The following is a 26,944-nucleotide window of genomic DNA, read 5'->3' on the forward strand; positions in this document are numbered from 1 at the left end:
AGAAATCATAAAAGGAAATATTGATAAACTCAACTACTTTTTTAAAACTATGCATGGCCCCCGCAAAATCATAAATAATCAAGGGACAAAAAGCGAACTGAGAAAACAATACTTAGGACACTTGTCATAGTTAAAGGGTTCATCTGACTAATATATATAAATAAATGTTAGTAGGAATCAGGAAGAAAAACCAACAGAAAAACAGGTGAAGAGCATAAATAACAATTCACAAAAAAGAATTATAAATGGCCCTTAAACAAATGAAAAAATACCCAACTGACAAAGAAAGTACTCCCAAACCCTAGTTTTCATTTGTCAGATTTTTTTAAACTCCCAGAAGTTAACAACGCAGACTATTGGCCACACCGGGTAGCAGCGCCTTCAGACATGGGAACAGAAAGAGAACAAACCTAGAAGCAAGAGTTTGGCAAATCTGACATTGCTAAATGCATTTACTCTTTGATCCATCAAGCCCACATCTAGCAATCCATCCTACAGGCACACCTGCAAAAGTGTAAAGTGAAGTTTATTCAGAGCTCTTGGTTTCAACATTGTTTGAAATAGCAAGTTAGGAAGCGATCCACACTGTGGAACACTATGCAGGGGTGAGAAACAAACAAAGGAACAGAAGAAGACCGAGGGCTCTATGTGCTACTATGAAAGCATCACTGGGATGTATTTCTAAGGGAAAAAAAATCAAAGCACCAAGCAATATACACAGTGTTATCTCCGTGTGCGGAACAAGTGCGGACTAGGAGTAAGAACATACAGATACACACGTGGGAACACAAGTGTTAGTATTTGTAAAAATAAGCACAAGAAAGAGAAAATAATTTTTAAAATTCTATGTATATGTATAGATGTGTGTGTATACACATACGTATACGTGTGTGTGTGTGTGTGTAAGACAGAAAGCAAAGAAAAATCGGGTGGGAGTAGGCATAGCTTCAGTGGACTCAGGACCTTTCTGTATAATTTTATCTTCTGAATAATGAGGATAAACTACATACTCCAAACAATAAATAAAAACAAATTTTCTCAAAACATGCTTACTTTTAAACAACTTGAAACAAATGAACCTGTCTGTATATCAAACTGATAACCCAAACCACACAGGAAAAGTTGGTCCCAGCTGACTTCAGAACATAGTGCTTTATGTTTATGTCACAGTGGAATATTTGCTGCAGATGAGAAGGAACTGAAAGAATGTTTACATTTCCCGATTCTCCTGTCTCCCCTGTCCACATTTAAGGACCCTTGTGATAACACTGGGCCCTCCCAGCTAACCTAGAATAATCTGTCCATTAGAAGGCCAGCTGATCAGCCCCTCAATTCCGTCTACAGCCTTAATTCCCCTTTGCCGTACAACACAGAGGTGCTCGGGAAGAGTGTGGGCCCCTTGTGGGGCCATTATTCTGCCCACCTGACTTGCCTTCATCCTAGGATGCCAGTATAAATTATTACTAACAGGGTGGCTTAACACACAGAAATATACTCTCTCCGTTGGAGGAAGGAGGGAACGAAAAGTGCCCACTGAACTGGGAAGGCATCTTGAGACCAAAAAATGAGACAGGGAGCTCTGGGTGATCAATGCATCTGTTTCTTACAGGGTAACTTACTCACAGGGTGGGATCAGGTGGACAACCATCTAGAAGCTTTCACAGCTGCACTCCACATCACTGGGGGGGCCACCGGGACAATTTTATAGTTAACCTAGGGTGTGGGGGTAGTGCTTAGAAACAGGACATGCGTTCTGAAGCCAAGACTTCATATGAACAGGTAACGAGTCTTGTGGGCGCCGGGAATACATCAAGGAAGGTTTTCATCATGGTTTGGGAACTAACAGAAGCCACCTGGTCCTAATGATTATTGAACAATACCTATTACAAAGCCTTTGATGACAGGGAAGTGATTTACTCCACAGTTCAGTCCTGGGTAGGGTCAACAGAAAGACAGGAAAAACTGAAGGCCCAAGAAGGCGTCAATCATGCCGACAGCCTTACAGCCCGCCCCAGCCCAGCCCTCAACAGCCCACACGTTCGTGTCCATCAGTGAGGTCTTATCCATCACTCTTCCATGCAGGCCCAAGGGCCGGGTATCAGGAGGCGGCTTGCATCCCGAGCCCACAGCAAAATCAAAGGATTCCCACCAAACACAAAGGAATGCTAAAAAAAACGGTTCTCCACTTACCGAGGAGAGAAGCAAGCCAGCAGGTAGAAGCATCAGCAAAGGAGATCTTACCTGTTCGACTGATGACTGCTTTCATGCAGTTATGCTGGATTCATATAAAGGTCTGCTGGCTCCAAGCAGTCCTTACCTTGCGGCCACATCACTCCAATCTCTGCTGTTGAGGCCACATTACCTCCTTATCTCAGCCTCTTCTCTGCGTGTCTGTCTGTCCTCCTCTGCACGTCTGTCTCAAAACTCTCTCTGTCTTTTGTAAGCATGCATATGATTGCATCTGGGGCCCAGCCAGGTATGTATAGGATAATCTCACCCTAGCATTATTCTCTCTATTTAGTCACATCTTTTGCGACATTAATATTCAAAGACTCCGGGGATTAGAGAGAGCATGGACATCTCTTTGGAATCACCCTTCAACCCACTATCCCTTCCAACAAAGACTTGTCTGATCAACAACAAATATCTGATGATCATCATTACCACCTGCCTTAACTAACTCTTAGAACGTGGGTACACATTTCACAGCAGCATCCTAATCTGCATTAGCAGGGTCACTAGATCAATCACATTTGTTGACTCATGCCAATTGCTGAAAGGATGAAACCAGCCCATGCTGGCATAAAGGGTCTCCTTCCATCTCCCTGTAATCACTGTTTTCTTTCAATGTGGCAACTAACTTCAACACTTTGACTTGCCTGCTGGCCAAAATGGTTGACTTTTTCCTTTCTGCAGTCTTCAATCCAAGGTAGAAGTAAACACTCCATTGCAATCATATGCAGCCTTCTACCCACAGTGCAATTTAAGCTGAAAGAGGCTCTCTACCTTGTCTTTATATTCATAGACCATTTCAATACGGTTTGCACCGAGCTCCACAAAGGCCTCGGTCCATCCTATCTTCACTTTACTCTCATCATTTTCAAATCTTCTAATCACATCAAAATTTATTTTGAGGTTATCAGTTTTCATTCCTTTGCTGTACTGTAATCCTTTTTAGACAATTCTCTCTGTCAATTATCTTTTTATATAAAAAATCATGTGGGTTTATCACTGGGAGACAAGGAGGTGACACAACAACACACTTTGCTGCCTACAGGGGAACTGAATCCTAGATGCACAGTGACCCGTCTCCAACAGACTATGAAAGAAGAGGCAGGATCAGTCACAGATCACGATGTGCACCTGTTATTTATGTAACCATTTTTCACACTAAAAAGCCAGCAGCCAAGTCTGCTTTATGCAGTTGATATCCCACGGTAACTGAAATTAGAACAATGTTTCTGGGGGACTGGTGTAACTAAACTGTGGTAGCTAAAAGTCATGAGTATCAGAACTCTACAAAGATAGGACTGCCTGTATTTACCAGAACGGCTAAATTTTAAAAGACAGACAATGCCAAGTGGTTGTCAGGATACGGGGCAGCTGGAACTCTCCTCCACTGCTGACAAATGTCTAAATGGGTACAATCTCCTTCTAAAACTCTTTGGTACTATTTCCTAAACCCAAAGATATACATGCTCTTTGATCTAGCAGTTCCATTCCTGGTTTTTATCCAACAGAAATTTATATTTATGTGCACCAAAATATGCATATAAGAATGTTCATAGTATTGTTTGCAGTATCCAAACCTGGTAGTAACTGAAGTGTCCATCGGTAGCACAATGGTACATTAACCCAACTGAATATTACACTGCAATGAAAATGAACAGACAACCACTACATGCAACAACATGAACTTCATGAACACAATGCTGAGCAACAACAAAAACACATGCTGTGAAATTCCATTTACATCAAGTCCCAAAACAGCCAAAACTAATCTGTGGTGTCAGGCCAGTTGTGGGGAGGGAATAGTGACTGGGAGGGGGCACACAAAGGATTTTGGAGGGCCAGTCATTTTCATTCTCCTGATCTCAACTTTGCTTCGTTTCTGAAGTTCCACTGAACCATACATTTATGACATGCACTTTTTGGTAATAATGGCATAATTTAATAAATAAACTGATTATTTTAAAATGAAAGGACTGTATAAAAAATGTTCAGGCACCAGTTGGAAGGTGATTCCACATATCAAAATTATGACAGCTTCAGCACCAAAAATAATAATGAGTTTAGTTAATTTAAGTGCATTTAATCAATGAAAAGGTATGCATTCCAAATAATCCCCCAAAATAAGAGAATGTGAATTATTGATACATGTGACAACTTGGATGAAGCACTAGGTAATTACGCTGAGTTAGAAAAAAGACACAGTCCCCAAAAGTCACATACCGTATGACTTCCTTGATACGACATTTTTGAAATGACAGCATTCTAAAAATGGAGAACAGGTTTGTGACTGGCTAGGGTAGGGGTCGGGAAGAGATGACGGGGTGTGTGTAGGCCCCCACCTGAAGGCTCTAGAGAATAACCCATGGGCTAAACTGATAAACAAGCTGTGAGAAATGTCACGTAGCCGGCTGGATCAGAGATGGCCTATGTAATGTGTCCAGTGTGGACGGCTGGAGAGCCAGTGACGGGTAAGATCCTCAGAGGAGGACAACCTAAGACAGGCACGGCCAGCTGGATCAGAGATGGTCTACTTAATGAAGTTTTGTGACGAACTTTAAAACAATCTGTCCTTGATCATGTAACATCCTGTGCTTACTGCAGGAGCCTGGGAACCTAAATGGCTTAAGATTATTAACATTGTTACAACTTAGATGGTATGTGAGGCATCATGCATGTCCTATATAAACCCTTTTATAAAAATCAATAAACAGAGTAGCCATCAGCTCTCTCTGCATACAGCATGTATGTGTACATGATATTGCCACACTGACAGAGTGGGGTTGTGGGGAGTGTATACACAAGAGGGCAATTCAAGGGATCCTTGTAGTGAGTGTCTTGGATGTGGTGTAAATACATGTGAGAAAACTGTATAAAACTAAATACACAAGCACACACACAAATGAGTACAAACAAAATTAGGGGAATCTGAGTAAGATGAGGTATATTGCATTAATGTCAGTATCTCAGTTATGTTACTGTACTGTAGTTTACACTGTAAGAAACTCAGTAAAGGGTACACAGGAAACTCTCAGTATTATTTGTATCAAGTGCATGTGAATCTACCATTATCTCAATAAAAAGTTCAGTCAAGAAAAAGCAAGAACTCCAAAACAGCCTCTTTATGAGGCATCTAATAAACCAACTCCTTACTTAGAAAATCGGTAACTAAAGAGAAATAGGTAAGCATTCCCAGGAGGCACTGTATTTTAGGGAAACCAAGTAAAGACAGATCTTGATGGAAGAAAGCTAGCTAACGATGTAGAAGGAATGACGGAATTAAAAAATCATCATTCTCTAACACTTAACAATTATTTACTCATACAAAAATGATGTCAATATTAGATATATTTGGTGTATTTAAACTATTCATAAATGGAAAAATGTAACTGTCTAATGAAGTAACGAGATACTCATTTCACTAATCCAGCAGACCATCGCTCCTTGGTATTTACTGAGAGGAGTTGAAAACTTCTATGTCCACACACACAAACAAAAAAAATCCTACACACAGATGTTTTTAGCAGTTTCACTCATATTTGCCAACTAAGATGCAAGTAAGATGTCCTTCAGTGCGTGAACGGATAAATAGACTGTGGTACATCCAGACACTGGAATACTATTCAGCAATAAAGAGAAATGTGCTCTCAAGCCATTAAAAACAGGAGGAAACAAATACATGTTACTAAGTAAAAGAAGCCAATCCAAAAAGACCACAGACTATGACATGATCCCTACTCTACAACATTCTGGAAAAGGCAAAGCTACGAACACAGTAACAAGACCAGGGGCCACCAGGAGTTGGAGGAGGGAGGGCTGAACAGGTGGAACACAGAGGATTTTTAGGACAGAAAAACTGCTCTGGATGGTACTGTTAATAGTGGATACTTGTCATTACACATCTGTCAAAACCCCAAAATAGAATGAACCCTAACGTAAACTATGAACTTGACATGACATGTCAGGGTAGGCGCAGCAGGTGTGACACACGCACCATGTGCTGCAAATGTTGACAGTGGGGGACGTGGTGTGCAGGAGTCTGTGGAAACTGTCTTCTGCTCAATTTTGGTATGAACCTAAAACTGCTCTAAAAATTAAGATCTACGTATTCTTAAAAGGCATTAGGTAAAAGGTTGTGGGAAGCAATATAGTCCAGAGGTGCCTGGGTGCCACCCCACAGACCACCCTCTCAGGAACTGGAAAGAGGAAATACGCCTTGTCAGCGGGGAAAGCCTGCGGTGCCGCTTTCTCCTGGGGACTGAATTAGCACCGCTGATCGTGGACCAGCTTGACACCAGACACTGCGGCAGGCTGCAGTAGGAAGTGTTCAACAGTACGCAGGATGTTTTCTTGCCAAAAATGTTTAATCTGAACATAATCAAGGCTCTCAATCTAACTTAGAGTTCAAAAACACATACAGGGGATGGAGGTCAAGTAAAATGACACCATGAGGAAAGTCAGGCAAATAGAGAATTATAGGACATTCTATAAGACACCTGGCCTAGACGTTTCAAAAAGTCAGTGACATATATATTTTTCAAAAACGTCTGAGATGATGAGAGCTATCCTGGGAAGAAAGTTATTGAATGCATATAACAGTGAAATGCAATGCATAAAACTTAAGTGGATCTTTGGGACAAGTGGGGAAATTTAAATACACATGAACGTTAGATGACATTGCAGAGTTAACATTAATTTTATGAGGTATAATCATTATACTATGATTTTATAGGATAGCTTCCTTCTTTGGCGATGAGTGCTGGGTACTTGCAGTTGAAGGTCGTATCTGCAACTGACATTGAAATGATAGCCAAAGAGCGGAGGGGACACAAAGCAAATACAGTAATGTTAAAACTGTCTGCGTGTAGGTTCTTGGAACACTTACCTATGCTTCAGTTTTACGAGTGTTGGAAATTTTTTCATAATAAAAACTTGGGGAAAATAATGTATCCTGATCATCAGGTTGTTGAGATAATTTTCCTAATTGAGCTAGAAGATTCCAGGACACCCACGGGAGGGCTGACACCTCCAAATCATGATAAACACACACGTACCTTCACAGGACACGCCTTCCCTCCAGGCCGCCGTGGGAGTTGAAAGTTTCAGATGTATGTCACCCTCTGCCAAAATGCCAATATGGATGAAATGCAAACAAATTCTCACATGTGACGCTACTTTTTCTGATGCCTATAGAGACAGCAGAAAGTGTGGGAGAACGCATAAAGCCAAAACTCACTTAAGAGACGGCTTCATTACACTGACCTGAGCGCTGATGCTCCGTCCCCTGGAAGGACCCTTGCGCTGCTGGAGTGCCGTGTTTCTGCAGGTAAGATCTGGGTCCTTTGCCCACTCAGGAGAAAATACTAGGTTCCCGCTGCTGAAAGTCAGTTTCTCTGAGCACAACTTCGTGCCATTTCCCAAAGAGGGGTATGAGGTCATTCTGTTATCATCTCCAATGTCTCTTCTTTTCTGCTTTTCCTCACTTGGCTGACTTTGGGTGAGTCTGAGAAAAAGACATATTAGCTCCAGGAGAAGCCTGTTCCAATGGTAAAGGCCTGGACATGCAGGGACCCCTGTCTGTGTTCCTGATGTTTCCCATTTTATTCGCTGGCCATGTGACCTGGAATAAATCTACCGAATCTTTTTTTGTCTCGTCCTCACTGTAAACTAGGAATCGTTCCTGATTTGACTCTCTCAGAGGGATATTTTAAAGATCAGGTGAGAATATAATAAGCCTTTATGTGTGTTACAATAAATACTGTTTCTATATTACTGGACAACTTCCTAGTGAAGAGCAAATTTTTATTAGATGTGAGATCATTAATCAAGTTCACATAATAGAAAAATGACCAGACTGAGAATCAAAAGCCTTGATTTTACAAGTCACATAATATTGGGCAAGCCAATACTCAAAGATCTTATGCCTTTGACTATGAAGCTCTCCTAGTAATCTGTGATCCATCTGTAGGTCAAATTAGATTACATTTAGGAAAGTGCCCTATAAGTTGGAAAGATTCTTGTTGACTTAAAACATTTTCATACCCATTATTTACATAATTTAAGAAGTCATTGATGGTAGCGGTTGTTGCAGAAATATGTATTTTCGAGAATTAATGTTTCAAAAAGAAGTTCCCTCGGACCAACTACATTATGTGTGCAATTGTTGTGATAATTCAATGAATTTATCAGCTACCTTTTTCCTTATTAGGACGTTCCTTTGTTCAGTGAATCAACATGGATATGATTTGGGACACCTCCATATTTTTGGGAAAATTTCTATACTATTTTTTAGAATCTGTATTTTACAAGATAATTCCCAAGAAGAAGAAGGATGTTGCTGGAGAGACTGTCCTTATAACAGGAGCTGGAAGTGGACTCGGGAGGCTGATGGCCATAAAATTTGCCAGTCTTGGAGCCATTTTAGTTCTATGGGACATTAATGAAGAAGGCAACATGGAAACATATAGAATGGTCAAAGAGAAGGAGGGTGTGAAAGCATTTGCCTACACGTGTGATTGCAGCAACAGGCAAGAGATCTACAGAGTTGCTGACCAGGTAAGCTGATTGGTATTCTCCTTGGCTTCTGTGCCCGAGAAAAACACTGCATCTAGCAGGTGCTTCTACTAGAGACGTTTGTCACAAACTTCTTCCCAGATCTCTATGTGCCTCTTGCTTGATTCTGCTTGTCCGAAACCAGGCCTTGTAGCCTCCGCAGAGGGAAACGAAAGAGATCTACACCGATGGGAACTGCATGAGCCTTTGGAGTTGTTGCCCACCCCTCTTTTCTGTGACTCATTTGCCTTCAGAGGTCAGTGGAAACGGGGACTTACCCTTGCTCTGCTGCTCATTGGTTCGGCAAATCCCACTTAGCTCCCTGTCCTCTCTAGGGCCCAGGTCTTTATCAGTAAAATGGAAAGATTGGACTAGACGGTCTTCAAGAAGACGTCCGGCTTGCACTTAACTGTCTATATTGTGTGGCTCCAAGGTACATCCACTGTCATCCTGGTGGAAAGTACGGAGGACAGGGCAAAAGCATTTAGGATGTTTCTAGACTAAATTCCCCTTAGATTTAGCCTACTTACATCCGCCCTAATTTCACACTAAGTATGGACAGACGCACTAATAACAACAGCTATCTACTGTGTAGTTACCATGTCCTCTAACAACAATAGTCAAGATTCTGAGCGGTGTTTTAACCATATGCCTTGGGTGAGGTGTGGTGAAGCCAAACATACAGATCAAGAGAGAGAAACTAGGAAGGGTGCCATGGGTTTGTTCGACTCACAGGTCCCTGAGAACACAGCACACCATGCCACACAGGGCCACCGAGAGAAACGCCAGGCAGGTCAGGAGGTGGGGAAGAGGAGCGGATGAGGACAAGTGCCTTTCCTGTGGTTTCTACAAGTAGGAACAGGTGAGGCAGGGCCAGCAGGCTTAGGACTGACCATTTCAGGAGGATCTGAAGCACAGAGGAGGTCCCTGGCCATCTGGCACCTGGCCCTGAGGCAGTTAAGACAAAGGTACAGCAGCCTACAGTGTGAGAACCCAGCAAGGGAGATGCTTTGGGTGCGAACTTAGTCAACTGGTCAAGAAGGGAAAGCGACAGGCCTCTAGCCAGGACCTCAAAACTGGGTGAAGACAGAACCCGACAGAACACTGCATTACAGCAGCTGCTGTTCCAAGCACTTCATGCACATGCTAGCTCATTCAGTCGACACAGCACAGCCCACGTGGGAGAGTATCATTATTATCATCCCGTTTACAAGTGAGGAAACTGAGGAGGAGGGAGCACTCCACCCACCCGGCACGGGGGTGGGGCATCCCCAACAGTGACCAACAAACGTGTCAGCGGCGAAAAGACCCTTCGCATCCTCCTCCTCCCACCAAGAGCACTGGAATCCCCAGCGCGCTCAACCAGTCTCTCCTTGTTTACAATTTTCTTGCTGTCTAGTAGAAAACCAGGCTAAAAATGTTAACCAAAAATGATCTTTTCCCCATTTGAATATATCTTAGCCTTGTCTTCTTTTCCCACAGTCCTATAAATAGAATTCTTCTAAGTCAACTATTTTATCTGCTCTTCTGTTTAATTTCAATTACTTATCGCCTCCCAAGAAACCCAAATACTAGTGTTAGACTCTTCTACCAGAATTTCAACAAACTGGAGGCTTTACCTAATTCCCTGAAATTTGTAGGAGGGTTGAACGGCAATACCAGCATTCTAAAGGACTTCAGTAATTAAATGCCCCCAAATTAGATTGAGGTCACCTTCTCATCTCCACCGTAGAAATCCAGCACACAAATAAATTATTTTTGTTAGAATAACCAGGCTCACACTTTATTCCCAATAATCCAGTTCCAGTCAGTTATTAGTATTTTTTAACGTGTGTGTGTGTGTGTGTGTGTGTGTGTGTGTGTGTGCATGCATGTTCACACAGGTGAGATTTGTCTGTTACAGCAATAATCAGTTCAGCTACAGAGCAGAAAATTCAGGTGAAAAGAGCTTTTGCTCCTTTGTGTGGGAATCCAAATTGGCTGTGAATCAGTTATTCCCTTCAAAAGCTGTGGGACTTTTGGCAAAATCTTAACTTCTCAGAACCTCTGTTTCCTCATCTATAACATGGGATGAGAATGCTTTCCTAAACTCTCAGTTGCAGTGAAAATTAAATCCCATTACCTGGATAAAGCCCTTCTTAGCTCTGAGGTCCCTAAGACTCAAGGATCTTCTTGGACGGGATGACAGTGACCATTAGGTTTTCTGAAATATTCAAGAATGTCTTACACCAGAGAGTCTCCCTCCTTCTTAGGCTCATATTCCTTCCCCAAGTTCATCTGAGGTTAAGCACCTACTCATGCTGATTCCCTCATCAAGCCAATGGGATGTTCTTCTTCCATCTCCTGGATGTTTGCCCACATCGTGCCTCTCTCCAAAGTGGAGAGTCTCTCATTGCTCAACCCAACATCAGCTCAGCAACAGTAACCCTCCCTTTCATAGCCTGTTCAACTTAGCCACGTCAGGAGCAACACGCACCTCAGATGTCCCCACCATATTACCTGGAAGGCTCAGCACAGAGTAGTGCACAAACCAGGAATGAGAAAATTAAGTCAAGGCAGGTAGTGCTACCTATGTGGAAACAAAACAAATTGTTGTAACAGCAACAAAAGATCCAGTTCAGGGCCAAAAAAAAAAAATCATTGTTTGAACATGAATCATGGTTTGCCCCTGGGTCAGCTTTATCAATGTCACTTACAAAGCCATAATTTAAGATGAAATGGTAAAAGAGAGAAGAGCAGCCCCTGTAGCCTCTCCTGAAGCACGCTTTCCCCTGGATAGAGCAGGTGGTATACTCTGGACTCTGCAAGCAGGTGAGGTAGGCAGCTGAGAAGGGAAGGGTGAAGGGAAGCCCTCAGGATGCAGCAGCAGCTGTGGAAACACCAGAGAAACATCAGCCACAGAAAATAACTAGATTTGGGAAGGTCCTCTGGGCAGAGGTCACAGGCTCACAGAGGCCTCTGGGCAGCAGATCAAACACACCCGTGTTTGGAATGTCTTGGTGTCCAGCCCTGGCCACATCCCAGGGGGAGAGGATATGCTCCTGCACATGGTCACAGAGGAGTCACCTACAGAGAGGCTGTCACACACACTAGGCTGGAGGGAGACCCAACTGCCATCCAAAGGAAGACATTGAGAGGCACTCAGGGAGACAGAACCTGATGTCACCCTTGGCATTTGTCTCCAGCAAGACAGGGTAATGGCATCACAGAAAGAGGAGACAGGGAAAACACATTGCAATATTAGGTCATCTCTGCACAAAAAATTAAAATCCTTTAAGGAAAGCTGGCAAATCAATGTGTGTTCTTTTTTATATAATCAATAATAAAGTTACTTTAAAATTGCAGAATTTCTATGCACAAGATAAAATATCTAGGTTTAAAGAAACCACTTGAATAAAATGAGAAAAAAATGATGATCTGGAAAAATAAATATCAAAATGTAACATCCCCAGTGAAGCAATGTCTGTCCCACTTCTGCCCAGGTTAAAAAGGAAGTGGGCGATGTGACCATTCTCATTAACAACGCCGGGGTGGTAACGGGAAAGCTGTTCCTCAGTACTCCAGATGACATGGTGGAAAGATCGTTTCTTGTAAATGCCCTGTCTCACGTCTGGGTAAGTCTTCTTTCTTTTTCATTTTCTTTTGTTGATGAATATGAAAACTTCATGTATTTCTGAAAACCACCCGTCAGCCATGCATGTGTCAATATACCATCTGTGAGTTTCCACTGACAGACTGAATAGACCTCATCCTGCCCAGTGTGACCTTCCCACTCCTTCGGCTCTGTTCCCCTGTTCTCACCCTGCTCCACGTTCTCAGGGCAAGGCTCTTCCCTCTAGCCCCTCCAGTTTGGTCCCAAGACTCAGTAGGTTGCTAGAAATCTTCCTACCAAAATTCAAGCAGAACATGGCAGCCATTACACAAGAAAGATTTAATTTTGTTCATGAGTTAAAGAAGTGCTTGAGAGAGGGGGGCTATTTTCAGAGTGGTGGTTTATATCCTTGCACAACTGGGTATCATAAAAAAGGAAACAATGGCAGGAGGAATCATTATCAACACTTAAACTTACTGAGTTCTTACTGTATGCCAAGCACGACTCTAAGCTCTTTTCCTGCATGTGGTAGCCACAATGCCATTTTATTACTATTTTACAAATAAGGAAACCAAGGCTCAAAGAGTTTAAATGACTTACCCAAGGGATGGTCCTAGATTATGAAGGAAGAAGCAAGAGAGAAGGGAAAGACTCTTTACAGCAAAAGAATTAGTAAATCTATAACTCAGGAGTGTGTCTCTTGAGGGCTGAAGTGTCTAGACCAGGGCTGGCTACTAGAACTGTCTGTGATGATGGAAATGCCCTTTTCTGTGCCTCCCAATATGGCAGCCACTGGCCGCTTGTGGCCATTGAGCACTTGTGGTTAGTGGGACCGAAGAACCAAATTCTTAACTTTATGTAATTTAACTCATTTGAATCTATATTTAAATAGCCACATAAGCCTAGAGGCTACTGTCTTGGATAATGCAACTCCAGAAAATAGACAGGAGGCCAAAGGAAACTTGAGCTCCCAGGGGACTCTCAGCCGAGAGGGCTTACACTTGAAGCTAGAAGGGGATGAGCAGGGATGGGGTGACGGGGTACACGAGGCACAGGGGGGCATGAGCCTGTTCTCTGGGGCTCTGAGGACAGGCCCTTGGGATGGGCTTGCCTTACATACTGAGGCTCCTCCTCCTTTCCACTCCCTGCTTCTACACCCATTCTCTGAGGTCCTCAGAACTACTTTCTCAGTCTCCTTTTGGGAATCCCGATTGGAGCCCAACAAACCTTTTTCAACCAATATTTATTGAGCATCTAGCACAGTGCTTGACATCCAACAGTATTTCATAAACATATACAAAAATCACTGATTTTCCCCCTCCCAGCTCACCCCAAAACTTCCTTGGGGAAGGGGAAATATCATGTTGGCAAACAGAGCCACGTTGCACCCATTTCTAATCACATCACAAATCTAGAAGCCAGCCCGCATTCTTCCCTTTCCCTTATGTGCAACTCCCTGGCTCTTCCTATATAACATGCTCAAGTACACTCATTCCTCTCCTTCCCCGCTGCCAGCCTCTGGTCCAAGCTGACGTCCCCTCTCAAATGCAGCTCAACGTGGCTTTCCATTCTCAGTGCTGGCACCTTCCACCTGTCTTCATACAGGAGCAGAGGGATTTTTGAAACAACTAACTAAATCGTCTCACTCTCCTACTCAGACGTGTTCAGAGGATTCGCATGCACTTAGACTAGCACACAATCACCTATCGCGGCCGGTAAGCCCCTACATGAAGTGCTAACGTCCTCACTCACCTGCCCCTGCCTCTCACTTTCTCTACTTTCTGCTGGTGTCCTGTTTTCCACGGGTCCTGACGGGACCCCAGAGCTCATCAGGCTCTTTCCAGATGAGGGTCCTTGCACAAGCTGTCCTTCTGACGGGAGTTTTCTTTCTCCTGACTCTCATGCAGTGGTTCTGGGGCATCCCCAGTTCTGAATTTGTACCTTTACACCATGTTTACTATTCTATTTGGTTTGGTTCATTTACAGAGTTACAATACAAGGTAAGTAAAGGGTATTAACAGACACACACAGGCTTCTTGTGGAATGCCCCGCTCATCAGAGAGACAGTAGAATCAGAGAATTAACTTCCACCTGAAGATTATGGAAGGCGCCTACGTGCACCTCCATAAAAGCCCAAAGGCTTCTTGGCTTGTTTGCTTGCTTTTACTGCTCTTGTCAGCTGGTGTCATCCAAGGCTAGGGAATGAAAACCAAGAAATGCCTCCACCAAGTTTTGCCTGCAGTATTTTTCATTATGACAGAATTTCTTTTTCTTGAGGTCTCCCAAACCTGCCAAGGTCCCTGGCCTGCCAGGAAGTGGCCTTCCTTAATACCAATGAGGCTGGGAGGGGCTCTGAAGGCCACGGAACAGGTGACAGTCCAGCTTCCTGGAAAGGCAGCTCAGTAGGCATTGGTTCTGTGTATGAAATATAATCGTTGCCCCAACTAAGTGGGCTTGTCATACGGACTAAATGAAACCGTCTTAAATATGACACACCTGCGTTCTAGCTGCACTACCCATCTCCTCAGTTATACCCTGATGTTTTTAAAAAGACTGGTTCTTATTGAACGCATGAAAATAAATACATGGCCATGAAAGAGGGAGGACTCAGAAACGGTCAGTGTAATAGACTCTGCCTTTTGCCCAAAGTAGGTTTGTGCACAAGGGCAATTAACATCTCTCAGGCTACCTATAAAACGACGTGGCTGCCTGGATACATGCGGGTTAGACTAAGTAAATTTCATTCCGCATATTTGTCCAAGCCATATTGTCAACTACTTCTGGACTAAAGGGGCCAGGGGGCCTGGCTCAGCCCTGGGTGGCCTCGCAGGGATCTCGTCACAGCGGCAATGCCAGCCCCTGGGAGAGCCTGCACCAACAAGTCGGCTTCTTGAAGCAGCCCTTCCAGCGTGACTTTCAGTGCCCCGCTGTGCTGTGTCTTCCACCTGACACCACAGCCCTCGGGCAAGGTGAGGGGAGTCCAGAACTTTCCTACTGATGACAAAACTGAACGGATGTGATTACTTTATTTCACTAGCCCAAAATATCAGTTGAAGAAAACAGAGACCTCTGTTGCAGTGTTAACACGTGACTATTTCAGGCAGACTTGGTGTCCTACTGCACTGAGAGCGCTGGCCAATCCCCAGAGCCCTTCTCTCCACCCACACAGGTGTGCAACCTCTGAGGAAACATATTTGTGGTAATACATTTACTTGAGAAAGGTTGAGCTGCTTTTTTTTGACTCAACAGTGTTTCCCCATGTTTTCTCAAGACAGATCCTAAAGTAGGGCTAAGCTAATGAAGAAATTTGGAACATGCCAAATATACCTCACTGTTCCTAGCACCCCTGTTGGGACTTTAGAGATTTCAGATGTGACAAGTTTTTGTTCTTTGTTTTAAACAATTCAATAGCATGACGAAAGTTACCTAAAGGGTGCAGATTAATCTGACAATGTAAGAACTCCCACTCTCTAGGCAGATTACAGAGGGCAAAGAAATGCCTTTTAACACCGCTTATTTACAGCAGACTGAAGATCTTACAGCCAATTTAAAGCTACCAAGCCTCTCATCCTTATGATACGTACAATTATTTTGCTTATTAACTTAAATGCATATTAATATGGTATGAATTAAACATATAAAATATACATATAGCCATATAGCAATATCATTTTTAGCTTTCAACCATAACTTTAAAATATACTTAACCTTATTGTCATATTAGAAGATAAGGTTTGTGCCACATTGAACTTAACTTCTCAATTCAGTCTTTAAAAACCAAGCCACACTGTGCTAGGTAACTGCATAACTTGGCTCCATGAATTCTAATTTCTTTTAAAATTTTCTGGGGAACCAAAGACCTCTCACAAATTTACCCAACTTAATATCATTCTAAAGTCTTGAACTCATTTAAATTGACACTCCAGAGTAAAACAATCAACGATGACATTAATGGGTTGTTGACAAGATAACGTTAAAAAATTGTAAAAGATGGTGCAGGTGGAAGAACTAAGTCCAAAGAACTGGCAAACCTGCCTGAATTCCCAAAACCCCAGTTTTCCTGTTTTAAAAAAACAATAAAACCATTATTTGTTGTAGTTCAATTTAACTGAGCATATATTTGCCTTCTCCATAACCTGAAATGTTTTGTGGAAACAATGATAGCTTATCTGACCCACGACCAGGGTGACAAAATTTATAAAGCGAAGTCAAGCAAATCTGATGTTTGTCTGTATTACATCCCACGTGTGATAAACAGACCTGTTTTCACAAGTCTCGTCAGCTCAGATTTGCCTCGTTACGAGTGATGTGTAAACCCGGAGCCACGTGTAAGTCTCTATTGGGCTCCCTGGTTAAAAACGCTTTCCCAGAGTTTCCTTCATTCATTTTGATGGCTAACCGCTCACTCAACACTCATTTGCATTCCTTTTCCTTCCCTTTAGTGGTGGATCTCTATATAGTGAGAACAAATAATGGGCTTTTATGATAAATTCTTCTTCTAGAATGTCCTTTAACAAGCCTTCCACTGATATGTAGGGCTCGAAACACAAACAGACCCTTGGAACAGTCACTTTCCTTCTGTGAAGGAACCCTTTTCTCCACTGGAAACACAGAAAAATGGTAGCAACTTTAGCCCCGGTTCAAAAGCAAATACACTTACAGATACGTTTGAAAAAATTTAAAGCCCTCGTGGGGTAAAAGAAAAAAAACAAAACTGAACTCCTGCAACTGGTTAGATCTCTGCGAGTAGATAACTGCTTATGCCAATCACCATTTAATTTCACCCATGTTCAGCCAGATGCCAGGCAGCTAGAGGTCACAACTTCCTCATACCATAACCTGGGGATTTTCACTGCCTCAACCCCTGAAATTCCTTATCAAAAGTCACACTGACACACAACTTCATCTCCATTACCCCACGTCACCTTCTTGAGAGTTTTATAAACTTTCAGACCCCCATAGTGACACCATAGCTAAACATCCATACCAGGTTCCCAGAGCGGAACTCCCACAGGGTCGACCAGAAGATCGCCCCGCAGGTGCCCTCTGGGGCTCAGGCTGGATTTTTTTCACATGTGCTGAAAGACAACAGCCAGCTCTTGCTACTTCCATCTAGCCTGCAGTCATGACTGGTCCAACAATACTTTTTAATTTTTAATGTTTGAAAAATAAAGATGTAACCACAAGAGACAGACATATAAAATTCCCTCCATGCTTGGATATGAAATGTCAAAAGAGGCCAGTTGTCTGCATGCACGCAGAAGCTTATCAGTCAGTTCAACAGTTCTGGGACAAGGTTAGTGAGGCCCAAAAAGATCTCAAAAACAAAGGTGATATTCTTTGATCCTGTAGCTGCCCTCTGGTCTACTGGGTCCCCGTAGGTAAGCACATCTTGGCAGACTTTCCAAAACTCTTAACACAAAATTCTGACGTTGTTAAAATCATAAATCTCATAGATGGTAAGCATTGTATGTCAAGGCGTTATTTAATTTATGAGAGAACCAGCAGAATAACGCTGCCGATAAATTGATGAAATGAGGAATTTGGATTTATAAAGTCAATGAAAAAGAATGCTGAGATAAGATCATTCATTAAACGCTTACCTCTGAGACTATCTTATCTATTAGACCAAAAAAAAAAAAAAAGTCACACCTATTTGTTTTCTGCATGTTAACCTCTAATTTTACAGGATTGTGAAACATCCTGGTTCTAATAAGTATTAGTGAAAAAAAAGTTACATTGCTAAGAGAGTTAGATAAATCTCGGGCAGGGTTATTAGAAAATGCTCTAGCATGTTGAAAGTCATTTGATCATCTCTTTACTTGATTTCAAGTTTTGGGTAATGTTTCCAAACAGAAGCTAGGTTAAGGAGCCCAATATCAGGACAAGAAAGAGTGAGAAAGTCTCCTGAAAGAGCTGGGGTAAGGGAACTGGAACCTCTCCTTGCTGCGGGCACTCAGAACCCCGAATTGATACCTCACTTGAGGATGAATGAGTCAGTTTCACCAAAGTATCTAAGAATGTATCTAATCATGGCAGACAATTCCAAGGGTACTTCTACTTAGCAGCCCATGTTTTCCTTGAACTGAAATCCCTCACCTTTCCTTGAGCAGTTTTTCCCATTCTGCCAATCCACTGGGGTGAGGGGGGATCTCATTTAGGGAAGCCAAGAAAGTGAGTGTGATTACATTTTAATACAAATTGCTGAAAACTATGTGGAAGAGGTCAGCATACCAGAAAAATTCGGTTTTATGTTTGTTTTCAACAAACTCTAAATGTAAAACATTGATTTCATTCAATTGGTATAGTTTACGTAAAGCAAAAGCAAGTCCTATAGATTAACACATAATAAATTTTAAGACTCTTGAGAATAGTGAATACATGGTACCAGTGACTGTATTGTACTGTCACAGAATTTAACACGTTATAACACGTTAAATATTTGTTGAGTCTGTAAACTGATCAAACACTTATTGAGCAAATAAAATAAAAAATGAATAAAATACTAACGCAGTGTATTTATACCTTCCAGACTTATAAGGCCTTCCTTCCTGCCATGATGAAAGCCAACCATGGTCACTTAGTCTGTATCTCAAGTACAGCAGGAGTAGTTGGCATCAATGGACTATCAGGTAAATACTTCACCATGTGCCTTTGTTCTCCCCAGTTTACAGAAATCAGGAGTTTCCCGAGGTACAGAGAACTCTTCCTGCACCAAGGGGAAACCTCTGGTACATTTGGCTCTATTTACAATGCCAGAATTCCTTTCCTTTTCCCAATTTAAAATGGCAATGGTAAGAGGAAGTAGTCTCCTCTTTAAAAAAAAAAAAAAGAGAGAGAGAGAGAGAAAAGAATATGCCAATTGGCTCAGTAGTCTTCTTGAGTTAAGAGAAATTGAAATAATTTTCATTTTGTTGTTGGGTAGGTAGTGTGGAGCTGTAAGAGTAGAGTGACCACAAAGATGACTTTAACAGTGATGCTTTGCCCCCAAAATTAAGCCAGAGGAAGGGGAGGGAGTTTCAATTTTTAAAATAGTCCAGAACTTAACTTGTCAAATTCTATTACTAACAGCTCTTCACTTTGTTTCAGATTACTGTGCAAGCAAATTTGCAGCTTTTGGCTTTGCAGAGTCTCTCTACATTGAATTAAGAGTACTAAAAAAAAGTAACATTAAAACCACTATCGTTTGCCCGTATTTCATCAAAACTGAAATGTTTCATGGCTGTACAACCAAGTAAGTGAACTCTTACAGTAATCTTTTCTCTTAAAATAATCTTCCAATGCATGTCAATTATCATCTTTTCATTTTGAAGTTTTGAAATACGAAAAGTAAAGGAAAAGAAAGAAATTGCATCTAATTTAGTAAAAGAAAAAATTCAATGCATATTAAATTAATGAGTTTATTCCATTTAAAGATAATATATGGTTATGAAGCATATCATATAGTAAAAATATAAACCTCAGTTGCCATTCAGAGTATTATAATAGAAAAGTTGGTAGTGAGAAATAATTATAATATATAGCATTGTAGTGTTGAGAAGATAATTTCTTTCCTAAAAAGATGACTGAAGTAAAAATAACCCAAAAGATAAAATATTTTGAAATACTGATTAAAATATGTGGGGAAGATATTTTATTATATCTGAGAAATGAGAATTTTTGCATTTGCTAAGAAACTTTTTCTGCCAAGTTAACATAACACCCTCTCCAGGATGGTAAGAATAAAAGCTAGATTATCGGGATCACAGAATAAATGTGACCAGCCGAGAAAAGGTGACATGGTAGCCAACAAAAACAGTGATGTTAAGTGATGGCTGTTGTACACTTGGAGTCCCTACACACATGAAAGATAAAGAGAAAGCCTCTAGAAAAAATAAAGATTACCAACCTTAAGATGGTAGAGGATGAAGGGAACACTGATGTGGGGGCTGTACGTTTTCTAGCTCTACTGAGACACAGTTGGCATATAACACTTTAAGACAAACAAATGTGTTATTTTGGGAAAATGATTACCACCATAGCATTAGCTAACACCACCATCTCATCACATGACTACCATTTCCTTTTTGTTTGTTTTTGCTTGGGGAGGGGGGAGGTAATTAGGTCTACTTATTACTTTCAACGGAGGGACTGGGGATTGAACCCAGGACCTCATGCATGCTAGGCATGCACTCTACCACTGAGCTATACCTTGCCCCCTCTACCCTTACTTTTTTGTAGTGAGAATATTTAGTATCTCCTCTGTCAGCAACATTCAGGTATGTGATAGAGTATCTGTTAGCTAAAGTCTCCATGCTGTCCATCAGATCCTCAGAACTGGCTGATATTATAACTCAAAAGTTTGTGCCTTTTGATCAACATCTCCCCATCTCTCTACCTCCAGGCCTTGGTAACCACCACTCTACTCTCCGTTTCTATGAGTTTAGCTCTTTTAGATTCCACATATAAGTGATGTCACATAGTATTTGTCTTTCTCTGCCTGTTTCACTTTTCATGATGCCCCCAAGTTTCATCCAAGATGTCACAAACAGCTGGATTTCCTTCTTTCTCATGGCTGAATAATATTCCATTATATATATATGGTTTAAGTATACACCAAGTTTTCCTTATCCACTCATCCATCCACAGACACTCAGGATATTTTCACATCTTGACTACTGTTAATAATGCTACAATGAACATGGGAAGGCAGATTTCTCTACAAGACCCTGATTTCAGTTCCTTTGGATATATACCCAGAAACGAAATTGCTGGATCACATGATAGCTCTATTTTTAATTTTCTGAGGACCATCCATATGGTTTTCCATAGTGGCTGCCCCAATTTATATTCTCACCAACAACATACAAGGATTCCCTTTTCTCCACATTCTCGCCAGCATTTGTTAGCACTTGTCTTTCTGATGACGGCCATTCTAACAGGTGTGAGGTGATGTCTCATTGTGGTTTTGCTTTTTATTTCCCTGATGATTAGTGACATTGAGCACCTTTTCGTGTACATGTTAGCCATTTGTATGCCTTTGGAAAACTGTTTTTTAATAAATATTGGAGTCTTAGGGCTATAGTTCTAAGGAACTTCTAGGAGACAAAAATGTAAAGACTAATGACCAACATTTAATTACAGGAAATTGACCAGCTTTCAAGAATCAGCTGAGATAAACAGAACTTTTGAGGAGGTGTGGTGCAAGTAATAGAGAAGCATGATATAAAAGCAAAAAATGTCAAAGTACTTTCTAATGGGAGCTTTACTACTTGCTCATCCCATTTCAACTCTAACTGACTTCACAAACATCTAATCCTGCTTAATGTGGCTTAACAATAGTCTACCTAAAATAAAGACACATTATACATGCTCAGGAGATTTTTTTTGGTAAAATGATTTTGGAATTTTGCTTCTTAATAGTATACAATTACTTGATGTTTAGGGTAAAAGAGAGAAAAGAAAAGTACAAAGAAAACCTAAAAGTAACTCCTTCCAAATGTCTAGACCATCACATAGCAGAAAATCAATAAAGGGCAGGATGTTCACTCCAGGAAGTTGAATGTAATAGCTCTGGTCCCAGTATCGGTTATGTGGGAAAACACAAGGCAGTTCTGAATATTTACATCTTGTTTGCATATTCATAGACACACGCTAATAACTTGATATATAAAATGTAATCATTAATGCTCATAATGACAGTAAAAAAAAAATACCACTCTGACAATATAACTTTTATTATTTTTACTCCAGGTATCCGTTTCTGTTGCCCATACTGGAGAAGGAGTATGTGGCCGAAAAAGTTTTAAATGCTATTTTAGAGGAGCAGACATACTTAATGATGCCCAAATTTGTGTATTTCGCATTGCTTCTTAAACAGTAAGTTAATAATGACTTCTCCATCATTTTAGTTGTTTGTGAACAAATTATCTCGTCATTGCTACCTCTTTCACCAGAAGCCAACTTTATATTTTTTAATGATAAAGGAAGAACTTCAGGTTCTAATACGCAAGGACAGTTTATTGAACTATTGCTAGCTCTGCTTGGTTACTCCAGAGATGGAGAAAATTTAGAATTATTGGGCTTTACAAATTACTAACCCCAAGAAAAACAACAGGATCCCAATTTTTTGGTGAATTCTTTTAGTTCAACTAATGTGAAATTCTATTTTGAAAACAAAGGGCAAAAACACCTGAGTGTGTTGCCAGAAAAATATTAAGTATATTAGGTAAGTCCCTCATGTCCTTTAGTGAGAGAGCATCTGCAAGTTCATGCTGTGAGTTCAGAGTACCCACAGGTGGACTGAACTCAGGCCCACTGTCTTCTTTGTAGAGAACAGAGAACAACATGTAACATTCATCAATTGCCTACATGTGCCAAATTCTGCAAGACAGCCTCGCATGCAACTTATTCACACCTAGGGAATCTGAAGCTTAAAGAAAACAAGTAATTTTTGCAGGATTAAGCAGTTAATAAGTGCTGGAGCCAAGTTTTAAATCTGATTACAAACCCTAATCTCTTATCACATCAGGATGTGCTCCTCCCCTGCCGTGGTTACTAGCAGTGGAAATCACAACTGGTGATGCACTATTACAAAATGATGTCATTAATAATCTAGCACTTTCTTAATAATTTATACCTTCTTCAACATATTTTTGTGACCTATGGGCTTCTGCATGTATTCACTGAACATGTGTGCTCATGGGACGTTCTCAGCAGTACCTTCTGTTCATCCTCCCGTAAGATGTGTGAGCTGCTGAGCTTGGTCAAAGTCCTTGATGCCGAATCCCCTCACATCTCTCCCTGCCTTCTACAGCACCAGCCACACCTACGGGCTGCTTGTATGACATCTGTCCCCCTTGCTCAATTGCACACTCCCTGAGGACAGGACAGTTTCTGACTCCATGCTCCAGGTTTAGGACCTAACACACAATATGCACACAATAAATGTCTGCTAAGTTGAGCTGAGTTGAGCAGAACTGAGCAAAGTACCGTTCCTCTGTCTTCAAGGAACTAAAGTGATGGTTCTCAACCTTGAGTGTACATTGGAGTCCCTTAAACCTCCAGTGCCTGAGCCCTACTTCCCTCCCCTTCCTGTGAAATTCTGCTTTAATCAGTTTGGTTTTCTTTCTAGTTTCTGCTACCACTTTGTAGTCTGGGAAATTAGGGTATACACAGTCTTTCCACAGAACACAGTGAGTTAACATATGGCTAAATCGTGGCCTGAGCATTGGTTTTGTTCAAAGCTCCCTGGATGTTGGCTCACACTCAGTGTCTGAGCCATGATGTTTCCTTGTACATCCCTCTCATCAGTGACACACGCACAGCATGTATCATGACAACTCACACTTTGTGTAATTCAAAGTAATCTTTACAAAGAAATCTCTTCAAATTCTCATAAAGGATTCTGATTTTTTTTCCTCTGCTTTTTTCTAGAATATTATCTTCAGACATGTTATTTGCCCTTATTGAGTACCTTGGTTTGGATACTTGCATGGCTTCATTTATAGGGCAAAGCAAAGCAGGTGAAGTTCAGACTGAAGCTGAGAGGAAACAGCTGTAGCTGCAACCTCAAATGTGGTGATAAAATAAAGTATTATGAGTAGAAACCATTTGGAACTCCTCCTTATGCTTAAAGCACTCCAGTCTACCAAGGATTATTGAGGCTTTCAAAAGTGCCAACCTCATTCCCAGGACATAGTTTACACACTGATCATTTTCCTAGGCATTCAAATTATGTATTTGACAGTTTTGAAATAAAAAATACCCTAGAAGGAGTCAACAGTAATTATATGATACAGAGGAATGGATCAGCAAACTGGAAGACAGAGTAATGGAAATCAATCAAGCTGAACAAAAGCAACAAAAAAGACTAAAAAGAAATGAGGACAGTTTGAGAGACCTCTGGGACAACATCAAGCATAAAAACATACTTGATAGGGGTCTCAGAAGGAGAAGATAGAGAAAGAAAGGAGAAGAGAACATATTTGAAGACATAATAGCTGAAAACTTCCCTGACCTAGGAAAGGTCAGGAAGCACACATAGCCCCAAACAAGATCAACCCAAAGAAGAATACACCAAGGCATACTGTCATTAGAATAGCAAAAATTAAAGATGAAGACAGAATATTAAAAGCAGCAAAGGAAACACAACTAGTAACATACAAGGAAACATCCATAAGACTATCAGCTGACTTTTCAGCAACAATTCTGCAGGCCAGAAGGGAATGGCATGATATATTCAAAGTGATGAAAGGGAAAAACCTACAACCAAGAATAATCTACCTGGCAAGGTTATCATTCAGATTTGAAGAAGAGACCAAGACTAACTCTCGATCTAATGACACACACAAACTGAAACTGAGGGTATGGGAAAAGATATTCCATGCAAATGGAAACTGAAAGAAAGCTGGGGTACTAATACTTGCATTATACAAAACAGACTTTAAAACAAAGACTGTAGAAGAGACAAAGAAGGACATCATATAATGATCAAGGGATCAATTCAAGAAAAAGATATAAAAGTTGTAAATACATATGCACCCAACATAGGAGCACCTAAATACAGAAAGCAAATATTAACAGCCATAAAGGGAGAAATTGACAATAACACAATAACAATAGAGAACTTTAACATGCCACTTACATCAACGAGCAGATCATTCAGACAGCAAATCAATAAGGAAACACTGGCCTTAAATGATACATTAGACCCAATAAATGTAATAGATAGATACAAAACGTTCTGTCCAAAAGCAGCAGAATACACATTCTTCTCAAGTGCACTTTCTCCAAGGAATAGATCATGTACTATTCCACAAAACATGCCTCAGTAAATCTAAGAAGATTGAAATCATATCATATCTTTTCTGACCACAACCCGTATAAGGTTGGAAATCAACTACAGGGGACAGAAGAACTGCAAAAACCACAAACACATGAAGCTAAACAATAGTTACTATAGAGCAAATGGGTCACTGAAGAAATCAAAGAGGAAATCAAATAGTATTCCTGTATTTTTAAAAATCATAAATATAAGTAACCTAAAAGATGCAATTTCCTGTGTACTGTATATTTCATGTACTTTAAGTATATTTTCATCATAACCATGAAGCTATATTCTGAGTTTTCTCCATTGCTAGAGAATGTCTGCCCTGGGAAGGACAGAGTCAACCCTCAATGACAAACTAATGAGACAAAGCAAAGGGATACTCACTATTAGAAAAAAAAAACTGACATTGATTTGAAAACGAAAATGTTAACACACATTCCCGTGGGAAATTTTCACTTCTTAATTCTGAGAGAAGGCAGGAAGTGCTGTGGTGAGCCTGCCGCCCAGATGAAAAGGCACCGCCCCCTTTGTGTTGTGCTAGCTTTCCTTTGTCCTCATGCAGCTCTTCCTCAGGAGCTATCCATTCTAGAATAATCCAGCTGCTATCCAGGAGGTGTTTGCATCCCAGGGCTAAATATGAGTACAATTCCAAAAGGGCAAGAAGCACTCCATTTTTTGTACAACAGGCCTGGTGTGATTATGAGAAAAAGTGAGAAAGGAGAACCAGCAGAGCACAGGCTAGTCTCAGATCATTTTAGGAAAGAGTACATGTGTGGCTTAAGACCTGGAAATAAATTCCCTTAAAATCAGCCCACTCTGTGTTGTACTCCTGGAAGTCTTTATAATAAATGTTATTTCAAAAAAATTTTTTTTAAGTTTTTAAGGATGAGTATGATGACTTCCGTTTCTGGTTCTGTGGACGACCAGATGCCCAGAGAAAGTCTTCAAATAAGGATCTAAACATCCAGGATAAATTTTTTTTTAATCTTTTCAATAATTGGTACAACTGTTTCGAAAAGCATAATAAAGATAAGAAAGTAAAACTCCTGAGGGTTAAGGCTCTCCCATGCTGGCATTTTTCAAAAGGTGAGAGAGATGATGTGTCTGCATCTCCTAGGTGCTTATATAGTGGTGAGAAAAGACAGAAACATGAGGTCTGTAAAAGTCAAGAGGATGGACTGGGAGACATCCACCTGAACTCAGAATCCCAGGAAAGTTACACTGCCAGAGGGTCGATCTGGGCAAGGAGTTCTGTCTAGAGAACCGCCCTAGAGAGAGACTGTGCAGCTGAGGCCAGAATTTATACCATCTGTGTTACCCCCACTCCCCAATAAATCTAAACCAAATAGTTGGTTTTACAATGTTCCCAACAAATTACTGGGGTGATGGAATGCACCCCCATAATGCACAATTATGTAACATACTAAATTAACTAAATTTGCATATGTAAATTTACTGTATAAATTACCAAAACCCAAATGGCAAGTGTAAAATGGGTGAATTTTACAGCATGTAACTTACACTTCGATAAAGCTTTACAGAGTGGGGGTCAGGGACAGACTGCCTGTCTGGCATCCCACCTGGTCACATATCTATGGCTAATACAGGCAGCTAATGCCCTTCTCTAGCACTGTTTCCTGACCAAAGACAGAATCAAAAAGGAAAAGAAACCCAAGAAGAGAGAGGCAAAATGAAGAGAAGAAAACTTTTCTGGGTATTGAGACACTGGCGCCTGAATCATCTTCCAACATGATTCAAGC

The 26,944-nt window shown here is 41.0% G+C and overlaps 1 protein-coding gene and 1 long non-coding RNA gene across 4 annotated transcripts in view; one reads left to right on the top strand and one right to left on the bottom strand.

Moving 5' to 3' along the window:
* Positions 1-2,391, bottom strand: part of LOC140690146 (uncharacterized) — a 242,317-nt gene extending 239,926 nt beyond the window's left edge. For both annotated transcript variants that reach the window (XR_012065330.1, XR_012065331.1), the window contains exon 1: positions 2,242-2,391. This is a non-coding gene — a long non-coding RNA (uncharacterized lncRNA). The remainder of the gene's footprint in view (positions 1-2,241) is intronic.
* Positions 2,392-7,351: 4,960 nt separating this feature from the next.
* Positions 7,352-25,938, top strand: LOC102538999 (short-chain dehydrogenase/reductase family 16C member 6-like). Of its 2 annotated transcripts, XM_072951674.1 has the most exons (8): positions 7,352-7,555; positions 7,901-7,947; positions 8,438-8,784; positions 12,264-12,395; positions 18,906-19,005; positions 19,463-19,607; positions 22,106-22,231; positions 23,789-25,938. In XM_072951674.1, exons 3-8 carry the CDS (start codon positions 8,464-8,466, stop codon positions 23,913-23,915), a joined length of 951 nt encoding a protein of 316 aa, XP_072807775.1. In that variant the 5' UTR covers positions 7,352-7,555; positions 7,901-7,947; positions 8,438-8,463; the 3' UTR covers positions 23,916-25,938. The 2 variants fall into 2 exon arrangements, with proteins under 2 accessions (XP_072807775.1, XP_006204790.1); XM_006204728.4 differs by lacking the exon at positions 7,901-7,947 and having other exon boundaries at positions 7,353-7,555; positions 23,789-25,937.
* Positions 25,939-26,944: the final 1,006 nt, after the last annotated feature.

This window comes from Vicugna pacos, chromosome 29, assembly GCF_048564905.1.
Source record: "Vicugna pacos chromosome 29, VicPac4, whole genome shotgun sequence".
NCBI classification, from domain to species: domain Eukaryota; kingdom Metazoa; phylum Chordata; class Mammalia; order Artiodactyla; family Camelidae; genus Vicugna; species Vicugna pacos.